Source organism: Cavia porcellus, unplaced genomic scaffold (assembly GCF_034190915.1).
Source record: "Cavia porcellus strain 051 isolate PalLab524CR breed Dunkin Hartley unplaced genomic scaffold, mCavPor4.1 scaffold_25, whole genome shotgun sequence".
Taxonomy (NCBI): Eukaryota; Metazoa; Chordata; class Mammalia; order Rodentia; family Caviidae; genus Cavia; species Cavia porcellus.
The window spans coordinates 47956024-47967791 of NW_026947508.1; the positions used below are offsets into that span (position 1 = coordinate 47956024).

Consider the following 11768-nt stretch of genomic DNA (forward strand, 5'->3'; position numbering starts at 1 on the left):
GAAATGATACAGTGTATAGTCTTTTTAGATTGGCTCAGTTAACATTTCTTTCCCCTTCTTTTCTTGGCTTGATTGTGTATTTTTTTAGTACTACTGTCCCTAGTACTACTGCCCCTAGTAGTGTACTTTTGGTGTACACTACTAGGTGGTTCATTCACGTACTGAAGGACATACTACCTCTACGTTTTGGCAACTGAATAAGCTACTAACCATCTTTGTGGAGGATCCGCCTCCCTCCCCCCACAGTACTGGGTAATAACCCAAGGCCTTTGCATTGAGCTATATTTCCAAACCTTTTTAAAATTAAAAAAAAATTTTTTTTGAGATAGGGCATTACTAAGTTGCTCAGTCTGGGTTTGAACTATCAGACCCCCTGCCTCAGCTGGAATTATAGGTGTGTACCAACACAGCCTGGTGCTGTCATACTGTGTTCTGTTTTAAATTATATATGAATGAATTTCTGTGATACTGTTCTGAAAAAATCTAACTATGCTTGTTTCTATTTATTATCTTCCATATTCTAGTTCATGAAGCCTGGAGTTGAGAATTCAAGGGACTACCCTGACTTGGCAAAAGAAGCAGGTAACAGAGAAAATTCAAGTCTTCTAACATTCATTGCTTATTGTGTGGTCTGTCCCTATCCACGATTAGGTTAGAGCAGCCTTCAAGCACAGTGAAGCTTAGTCAGTGGGGAAGAACTTAGGCAGAGCGTTGCTTAGGGCACACTGGGAAGGAAAAAGGAGAAAGGGCATGTGTGTGCTTAGCAGCTCCATAGCCAGAATGTACTGTGGTTTATAGTTTATGTGTTGTCCACCTGTTTGGGGTTTTACAGGGATCTGTGGGAGAGAAAGGTGGCATTTTTTTTTCTTTTTTTTTATCGGTATCAGGGATCAAACTCACGACTGCCTGCTTGCAAGGCAGGCACTTACACTGCTGAGCTAAATCCCCAACCCCGCAAGGTGGCATCTTTAAAGTAGACAACTTGATTTTAGTATGTCTTTGGAGTTATGACAGAATTACTGCAATGTCTTCCTTTCCTGGAAAAGGGAGAATCAAATTCAAGAAACATGAAGTCCCTATGTGATGGCTTTTCTCTCTTCATTTCACTGAGCCAAATTAGAGAATTCTTTTTCTGTCACCAGGCTACTGCATGACTAAACGAGATGTTGTACTTTGTTCATTGTTTATTCTGGTGAGTGTAAGCAAAGGACTTGGCTGAACTGGAACTCAAAGAGAGAATGATTGAGTCTTTGTTCTCTTAACATTTGGCATTCTTCAGAGATGCGAGCTTGGGCCTGGCTGCAGCTGCTGTCACCATAGGTGTGAGCTACAGCAGAGAAGCTTCTTTCCATTGTTCTCTTTCTCATGCTCTGTCTTTAAAAATTATTTATTTATTCTTTGTTATCTGTACAGATTTACAGTATATAATGATTATGTTCATGGTGGGGATTTGGCACAGGTGCATACACATTTCAGTTCTTTTTTGTCTTTCTGAGCAGGAGAGCTTCTTTGCACGGCTGAAGTGAATAATGTTAAATAAATAAATCAAGGGGAAGGGAGGGAGTGAGGAAAGAAGGGAGGGAAAGGACATTTAGCCTAAGTTTGAGAGCCTGTGTTAGACACAGTCCCCTCTTGGGGAGCCCCTTTACCTAGTTCCTGCTAGCGTGTTGCCGAGAAATTAAAGAACTCTACTGAGGTTGTTTCTTCGGTGTTCTTGCTTGTTTCCGTGAGTACTCTGTGTTCCCAGTGCGTGCACGTTTGAACTCTGTATTAACTTATTACTCAACTCAGTATTTACATGTCAGTTAATCAGTTTCTTAACCTCTGTGGGGAATCAGTCAGACTGCTTCAAAGCTCAGGGGCATCTAAGGACACCTGAGCTTGTGACCCATTATGTAACCATGAGTTAGCACAGGTAAATGTGCTAACTCATGCGCTGGTTATGACACTGTGTAAGAATGTAAATATGAGGTAACAACCTGTATAAAAATTATACAATGAAGATTCAGGTGGTTCTTGCTCTTGTGCTCCTTTGCTCTGCTCCATGCTGCCTGCTGTTGTAGGGGATGTCTTGCCCATGTGCGTTCCTTATCCTTGGTACCTCACCCGTGAAAATCTCCCTTGGGTCCCCCACTGGACCAACAGCCTTCTACCCCCAAATTAAGATTTATGAGATTTGATTAATTCTGTTGTTTCTCATGGAGCATACTATTCATTTTATGCTTATCCTCTGTGCAGAAATTCTTCTTTTACAGAAATTAACAAGTACCAAGAAAACCTATCTGACTAGGTATGGTGGTGGACACCTATAATCTAGCACTTGGGAGGCTGATGCAGGAAGATTGCCATGAGTTTGAGGTCGGTCTGGGCTACTTTATCAGTTCAAGGCCAGCCTGAACTACAAAGTGAGATCCCCATCTCAAAAAACACAAAGCAAAAAGAAAAAGGAAAACCAGCCTGAACAATTCAGCTTGTTAATACAAATACTATTTTGGAAGTAACAGTAAAAAAAAAACAAGAAATTTTTATGTAAATAAACCTTAAAAACTTAATTTTGGGGGGCTGGGGATTTAGCTCAGTGGCATAAGTGCCTGCCTTGCAAGCCTGCAGTTATGAGTTCTATCCCTGGTACCAAAAAAAAAAAAAAAAAAAAAAAAAAAAAAAAAAAAAACCAAACCAAAAACCAAAACCAAAAAACACTTAATTTTGGGCTGGGTGATGTAGCTCATTCTTATTCTATTCTTACTTACATAGCATGCTTGAGGCCCTGGATTATATCCCTACTACTGCAAAAAAGAGAAAGGGGAAAAAAGGACTCATACAACTCACAAAAAGCACCGTTAAATCACATCTGTGACATTTTGTTGAACATTTTTCTAAGCACAGTTTAGAGAGTTAAACCTCTAAACTATTGTAAATGACTTAAAAAAAATTTTTTTTTTTGGTACTGGAGATAGAACTCATGACCTCGTGCTCGCCAGGCAAGCGCTTATGCCACTGAGCTAAATCCCCAGCCCTGTAAATGATTTTGCACTTCATTCCTGAGGGGTTCATTTGTAGACTGAGGTGCTGAACAGTGAATCCAGAAGCCTCGCCCTCTCCTCTAAACCAGTTTTACAATTCTTGCACCATCTTCTTTCCCCGCAGTTCTAATGCACGGAATGGAGAAGAGTTCCTGTCACTTCCATTATTTTGGAATGTCTGCACTATATACCTTTGTTCAATCTCCTCTTCCTTTCAAGAGAGCTTAGAATGCTTGCACCTAAACCCAGATGACCCACATAGGAATGACAGCAACATACTAAGGAACGGTTTCAGATAGTTAACATCCATGCTTCTTTGTTTTCTCTTTCCTTTAGCATTTTTATTTGATAATTATTTTAATCTGAAAGTTTATTCAGAAAATTTCAACAAATAGTGTATCCTGGGTACTGTTGTAACCAGTGTTTTTCTCTTGGGCTCTTGTCCTGAGGGCAGTGAAAGAATGAAGCCAACAGAAGAGTGGTGGGGAATGGAACCAGGTGTGGTTTATTAGAAAGAACCAAAGAAGAGCTCTCACTAGTCGGGAGGGACCCAGGAAGGGCCAGATCTAGAGGCTTATATGCAGCTTTTGGCAGATGGGACTGGTGGATATGTGACAATGCAGTTGCCATTGTTGCTAGGCTCTTGGTGTGTGGAAAGCTGACCTTTATTACTTTTTTTGTCCTTTGCACTCCAGTTTTTTGAGGCTTGTCACATTTTACTCAGACATTTATCTTTTGTCCCATGTTCCAGTTTCCCAAGGCTCATTTTACCTGGCCTGTAGTTTTTCCAGGTGCTTGCCCTGATCCACATATCATCCTTTCTACCTCCTGGCCTCACTGTGAAGGATTTGAACAGTGTGGTATGCAGTCTCAAGGCCCCTACCACATAGTAGAGGAGACAAGACAAATTCAGATCAACCATGAGGTACAACAGGCTGTTGGTATTTAAAAGAAGGAGCCGAGTAAAGCAAAGTTTTATTGCAAAACAGGTTATGGCTTACAGTGAGCAGTGATGAGTTCTTTGTGGCTCATTCCTTCTTGCTGATATATGAGCGGTGGATGTATGTTATTGGAATATAGAATTATGTAACAGTGAAAACCGTGTTGTGACCCAGATGTAGCCACAGTTAACATCCCTATTTTATTTTTATTTATGTACTTATTTTGTATTTTAAAGAGGATAAAACCAAGGAATATAAAACACTAAAACTAATCAAAACAAACCGGTGTAATTGACGCCTGACTTTAAAACATTATAAAATCAACAATAGTTACCATAATGCTCTTTCCACTCCAAAATAGCTGCAGATACTTTTAGACATAGTAAAAATCAAACAGAACAGAATAGAAATAATAAAAACAAAACAATGAATGCAATAATGGACTTCAAAACAAGACAATAGTAAATTCAAAATGGCTACCATAATATATCTTGCTGTCTTTGAAATAGCTGCTCATGCCACCATATTTAACATAATCAAACAAAACAAAACAGAATAAAACCCAACCTGACAAAACAATGAAAATGATATAGGACTTCAGAACAATACAATAGGGACTCAACAATGGCTACAACCCTCAGAAGGACAGCCCCCCTTAGATGCCACACTGTGTACCACTGTCCTCTGAATTGATGATGGCCCTAGACCTGCAATGTCAGTGAAACACCAAAGCACCACGGGCATCCAATTGCATTTCACCTCCATAGCTATCATCACAGGCTGTGTTTCTTTGGATTGGCTGCTAGTTTATGGGAGTGGGGAGGATTGGTACTTCTTATTTGCCAGCCCGCATGCCAGGAGGGGCTGCGGTCTCACTGTCCCCACTCCTTTGGTGGCTGGCTCATGGCACTGGTTCCCAGGCGTGGCTGGCTTCCTGGTGTGACCATGTTCTCTTCCCCCACAGTCCACCAATGGCGCTGACTCATGGGGAGAGGGTTGGGTCTGGCTGTTCCCACTTGGGCAGTGGCCGGAGCATGGCACTGGTTTACAGGCAGGGCTATCTTTGTATATCTGTATTTTATTTTAGTATGTTTCCTCTGGTTGTACAGGATCATATTCTAAATGTGTTTTTTGTTTTTGTTTTTGTTTTTTTTTGGTGCCAGGGATTGAACTCATGACTCGAGTTTGCCAAGCAGGCACTTATGCCGCTGAGCTTAACCCCCAGCCCCTAAATGTGGTTTTGTATTCTAACTTTAAAAAATGATCTTACTTATCTCTATTTTCAACTCTAGAATTAGGCAACACTTCATCCATAAAAGAAGCATTTCCTTGTATTCCAGTTTTTAAAACTTAATTTTATCATGAGCATTTCCCTGTTACTTAAAATTGTTTGAAAAAAACGTTTTTGTACATATTTTATTTATATTTATGCCTTAATTTTTATTGGAATTTAGGTTCTCAACTTTTTGATATTTTGGAAGTAATTGTAATGAGCATTTTGCTAAACAAATATTTGTTCCTATGATTGGTTAGTTTTGAATACAGAACCTAATGAATGTGAATATTTTGAAGGTTCTTACAAAATTATTTTTCAGACTGTCTCAGAGTCTTACTGGCAGAATGAGAATGTTTTACTTAACACAGTCTCTCCAAATTGTAGACAGGGAGATATATGCATATGGGTGATGGTTTGGGGCTCTCTCTCTCTCTCTCTCTCTGGTGTTGGAGATTGAACCAGGGTCTTGTGCATGCTAGGAAAATGCTGTATGACTGAGCTACACTGCCAGCCCCAACCTCTCTGTCTTTTCCTTTCCTGTTTATGGACATCATTTTCCTCAGTTCTCCCACTGGTCATTTTTGCGCAATTTGGATAGCATCCTTAAAACTCTATGTCATGGTTTATGTCAGTCCCCCACCGCCCCAAGTCTCCTGCAATTGTGGACATGGCTGAATCTAGCTTTTGTGATTGGTTCATTGTCTGGTGCTTGGATTGGTGGTATGAGTGCTACACTCTCCCAGGGGTGGAACCAGCATACAGTGTAATGGTGGGAAGCAGGTGTGTTTCTTCCTCTTGCTGTTTGCACCTATGAATAGCTGCACCCCAGCCGTGCCACCCTGCCTCGCAGCCAGCTGATTATGGACTGAAACCTCCAAAAACTGTAAGAAATAAACTTTTCCTTCCTTCATATTGAGTGTCAGGCATTTTGTCTCAATAACAAGAAAAAAGGACCTAGACACTCCCATTTCTTGTTTCATAAAAAAGATCATCTCTGATTCCTGGCTTTGTAAGAGGAAGATATCAGTTCTACTCCTTTCCTTATCCCCAGCAATGACATCCTGTCTCGTTTTGCCCTGCAGGTGTGTGATGGAACCGCAGGAAAACAAGACAAGCACCTTACCATTGAGTAGCTTTTTTTTTTTTTTTTTTTTTTGTCTTTTTCTTTTTTATCAGTACCAGGGATCGAACTCGTGACTGCCTGCTTGCAAGGCAGGCACTTATGCCGCTGAGCTAAATCCCCAGCCCCTAACCACTGAGTAGCTTTAAGGCACTTAAGGATTTAATGTAACTGCAGTTAGATGTGCAACTGGGACAAAAAATGTTAAGTATTAAAAAGAAGCTGTGGAAAAATGATGCAGTAGCTTAGAGAAAAATGATTGCTTTTCATTTGAATTGAATATAGACGTAGGTAAATATAATCTGAGAAAACTCTGCACTTAATTTTTATTTATCTACAGCAAATACCTAACATACTTTTCTTTTTGTGAAAAAAATAGAACACATTTTCATCACCGAATAATAAGAGAATAAACAATAGTTTATTACACTATTGTTATCTTCAAAGTAATATTCATTACAAGACATAAACCAAAAAGATTCTTACAAGAGAGAACCAAATAACCTACACTTGCTGTTCAATTAATTAAAATAAACTGTTAGTATAAATGAAACTAATTAACATATATATTGCAATAGTTTTAAAACAATGGAATATATAATTTGGAGAAGTATTTGAATCTCTACTTCCTATTTATCTCTTGTATTTTGCTGTTCCTTTGTATATACAAATATATAGAGTTTCTCATAAAAAAGCCTTATGGTATTTGAGCTTGTGTGTCCAACTTAATTAACATTATAACATATTTTCAGGTTCATCTATTTATTCACAATGCTTTAGATTTATCTTTGTGGTTAAAGTACTTTTTGATTAAAAAAACTTTTTGTTTTTATAGGTCAGAAGGCTTTAGCAGATGCTCAGATCCCTTATTCAGCAGTGGAGCATGCATGTGTTAGCTACGTTTTTGGTATGTAGTAAACTGTGTTTTAAAATTATTCCTCTAAACTTAGGTGTGACTCATAAACAGTGCAAAGGTGATTGTCAATTTTAACCTCAAAACTCAAGAGTTCAGAAGTTTATTCTCATCATTCATAGGTTTCCTTTGTGTGTTGACCACGTGTAATTTATTTATTTTTTCCATTATTGTATTATCAAAGATGAGAAAAATTTTAAAAACATTTTTGATCTTTAAAATGAGAAGAATTACCCATAATTCTATTGTGTAAGGATATCTTTAAATTATTAAAGTTATGGTTCAGCAGATAAATTTTGTCTTTGTTGTCTTTAAATTTGTATTGTTGACTTTTGTATCTAACAAAATTTTTCATTAAACATTTTCTAATTAAAAACAAATTTAATCTTAATTTTAATTTAGTTAATTAAAATTAAATTAATTAAATTAATTTTAATTAAAATTTTAAAAAGCCACAAAAAGCACACAAAGAAACAAGTTACCACTAATCCCAGTACACATGCTATTTTCATTTATCGATATATATCTGTTAGACAGTATGTGTGGTTGAATATGTGTGTACACAGAAATTTCTTTTCTTTTTCTTTTCCTTCTATCTTTCTTCTCTTTCTGAGACAAGGTCTCAGTATCATCTCATGAACTTATTTTGTAGCTTGAACTCAAGATCCTCATGTCTCAGGCTACTGAGTACTGGGATAATGCCTGCAGGATTAAAAGATAAGATCCTATTAGACATTTTTATAATCTGTGTTTTTCATTTGCCAAGTCATTAAGTCTTCTGTTATAACAGCATTTTTCATTTGTTTCTTTTATAATTACTTAAATTTTAATGTGATTCAAAGTACAGAACATTATATAGTAGATTACATAGAGGAAAGCCTTTTTTTTATAGATAGGATCTCATTTTGTAGTGCAGGCTGGCCTTGAATTTGCTTGCGCAGCTCAGGCTAGCCTCGAACTCATGGCAGTTCACCTGCCTCAATCTCCTGAGTGCTGGAATTACAGGTGTGTACCACCATACCTAGAAAGATCTTATTCTTATACAATTTGTATAGCAAACTAAAAGCCTAATCCTTACAACTATAGTACTTACCCCAGTTTCTAGTGTATCTTTCCAGAGGTACACTATGCGTGTACAAATAAGTGCATGTAGATATATAATTTCTCCTTATCCTTGGTTTGTTATACATGGTAGTGTAGCATAAGCAGCATTTTGTATATTGATTTTTTTTGCTTAGTTGTTCTTCACAACTTCCAAATTTTATCTTAAAGAGCTTCTTTGGTCTTTTTTTTTTTTTTTTTTTTTTTTTTAGTATACTGTTGAATAAGTATATTATAATTCATTTAACCCATCCTCTTTTAATGGCTATTTAGGATGCAATTTCATTTATAGAATGTAAAATGTTAATTTTTTTTTTTTGGTACCGGGGATCGAACGCATAACCTCACGCTTGCCAGGCAGGTGCTTATGCTGCTGAGCTAAATCCCTGGCCCTGTAAAATGTTTTTATTGTTAAAGACTGAATATTTTCAGGATATAGTGCATGATCTGATGTATGCATACGTCATGTAATGATTATCATGATCAAATTAATTAGCTTATCTCTGACCACCCATGTTATACATTAAATCTCTAAAACTTGTTCATGTTTTAACTGAAAGTTTATATCCTTTGACTAATGTCTCTCTATTTCTCCCACTCCCTTACAATATTTTTAATGATTTTATGGTATTCTTTTTTTGAGGGTCTTCTAATAGTAATAGTAATAGGATATCTTTTTCTTGAGCATTTTAAGTTATTTCTAATTTCTAGTTATTATGAAGATACCATAAATATTAAATGATACTAAAGTTTTGCAGTGTTACTGCAGATGAATCTTATGCATATCTAACATTCATTCCCTTGAGACCTCAAGATACCAAGAGAGTTTTAGAAAGGAAGAGTTCTGTGAAGGGATGCAGAATGCAGGTTTCCAAAAGGACATTCCGAACCTTGCTGTTTCTACTGAAGACTCCTTGATGAATCTGAACTTTTAGATGTTCCATCTTCTCGCTGCTACATTTTATTTTATTTTATTTTTTTGTAGAAGACAGGGGTTAACCCAGGCTCTTGCCATGTATTCCAAGCTTGCCTAGAACTCACTGTATAGCCCAGGCTGGCCTTGAACTTGGGGTGATCTTCCTGCCTCAGCTATCCGAGCCCTAGAATTCTATAGGTGTGCTGGCTTGCTCTAGCATTTCTACTTTGGTGGTTATATTACTGAGGAAAAGGAATGACGTGTTACTCAATGTGGATCATATTTTTTTTTTTGTACTACCTTGGCATACAGGATCTTTTAAACTTTTTTGAAGTAGTAAAGTCTTTTTTTGAGACAAGATCATGCTATTGTTCAGGTGGTCTTGAACTTGGACTTAAGTGATCCTTCCCTCAGTTGGGGCTACAGGTGTGTCCCACTGCATCCAGATGAAGTTGTAGAATATATATATGAAAAATAATGGTCTTTAATCAATTGGTGTGCTTTTTAAAATTTATATCAGATTGTCAAGTGTTCGTGCTTTCTTTGTCACATAGCTCTCACCAGACTGACCTGCTTGCTCCTTCTTGTGGTTTGTAAAGAAGTTATATATGTGGTCTTTGATTTTATAAAATTTTGTATTTTCAGAATGAATAATGCTTAGTACTCTGTGTGTTTTTGGGTAAGTTGTCAACAGTGAATTTACTGTCCTGCTCATATTGGGCGCTGGGCATAGGCTCCCGGATTCCTATGTTGTAGGTATTAATTTTTTATTTGTTTTTCCTTGTAGGTGACTCTACCTCTGGGCAGAGAGCTATCTATCACAGTTTGGGACTGACTGGAATTCCTATAATCAATGTCAACAATAACTGCTCTTCTGGTTCTACTGCTTTGTTTATGGCCCGGCAGCTGATTCGGGGAGGTGAGAAATGCTCATTTTTCTAGTGTACTTCAATAGATGTGGGGTTATTGCCACTTTTCATCATTTCTCCATATTATCATTAGAGAGTCTGCTTTCTAATGTATTTCTTTTTTAAAAAAGCTTTATTTTTACCTGGGTGTGGTGGCACATGCTTGTAATTTTAATACTCTGGAATGATAAGGCAGGAGTATCTCAAATTCAAACCCATCTTGGGCAGCAACTTAGACTCTGTCTTTAATGACTAAGTAGATAAATTGGTAGCTGGATGGATGGAGGATATGGCTCAGTGTGTAGGCCCTGGGTTCAAACACCAGTATGTCAGAGAAAAAAAAGTTTATTGAGATATAATTCAAATACTATGAAATTTATCTTTTCAAGTTATATAATTTAGTGTTTTTTAAAATTATATTCATAGAATTGTACAACTATCATCATCTGATTATAGAACTCTTTTCTCACCCACAAAGAAACCCTGTTCTGACCAGCTGTCACTATTCTCCCTATTCCCCAGTCTCCCGCAGTCACTAATCTTTCTGTTTCTATGAATTTTTGTATTCTGAACATTTCTATGAACTGAAACATACAATGCATGGCATTTTGTGACTTCTTTCACTTGCGTTGTATGGTAGCATTTATCAGCAGTTAATGGACAAATATTCTGTTGTATAGCAAGCCATATTTTCTTTATCTGTTCATCATCGGTGGACATTGCTGTTTCTGTGGGATTTTTTTTTGCTACTATAAATAATGCTGCTGTAAACATTTTTGGACAATTCTTTGTGACCATGTTTTCAGTTGTTTCAGATCTGTATCAGATGCTAAGTTTTTAATATGCTAAGGCCTTTTATTAGGCCATCTCCTTTGTTTCACTGATTTGATCATTGATTACAATTTCATTTTTCAGTGTTTTAATTCTTGGAGTTTTGAGATTTTACAGTTTGACAAAGCTAGTGCCCTTCCTTTCTCTTCACTATTTTTCCTTTCATTTTTTAAACAAAAATTTTGGCAAATTTGTCATGTTTTGCTCTTCAGTTGAACTTTAGCATCACTTATAGATGTTCCCTTCCTCCAAAAACAGTTCCGTTAAGATTTCGATTGGAATCTTTTAAAAAATGTTTTAAAAATCAAAACTTGCTTTTTATATTTGTCTTTTGAAAACATTTCCACATTGATAAAAAATTTTATTAGCATATTGAGAATCAAGGGAAGAATTAAACACCTTGATTTTTCTTCCTCTTGTTTAGAAGCATATAAAAATTTCTCTGTACTTTTCATTGATTGAAAACTTTATAGGATTATAAACTACTTTTGCATTTTATAGAAATTGACATGCTTTTTATTGGTATATTTTAGATATTCATACTGTTAACCTTCATCATAGGAAATTTGTTCCTATTCATGACATATGTATTTAAGTTGAAATATTTATAGTATTTTGTTGGATGTCTGGGAATTTGAATTTTGAAAATAATTATATTTTCCTTTAAGGTTTGGCAAATTGTGCTTTGGCTCTGGGGTTTGAGAAGATGGAGAAGGGATCCATTGGAATAAAAGTAGGT

The 11768-nt window shown here is 36.7% G+C and overlaps 1 protein-coding gene across 1 annotated transcript in view; it reads left to right on the forward strand.

Moving 5' to 3' along the window:
• Scp2 (sterol carrier protein 2) overlaps window positions 1–11768 on the forward strand; it is a 179510-nt gene that overhangs the window by 21701 nt on the left and 146041 nt on the right. Inside the window, exons 2-5 of the mRNA XM_003460957.5 lie at window positions 525–582; window positions 7196–7267; window positions 10078–10209; window positions 11698–11762. Coding sequence (XP_003461005.1) covers window positions 525–582; window positions 7196–7267; window positions 10078–10209; window positions 11698–11762 — 327 coding nt within the window. The remainder of the gene's footprint in view (window positions 1–524; window positions 583–7195; window positions 7268–10077; window positions 10210–11697; window positions 11763–11768) is intronic.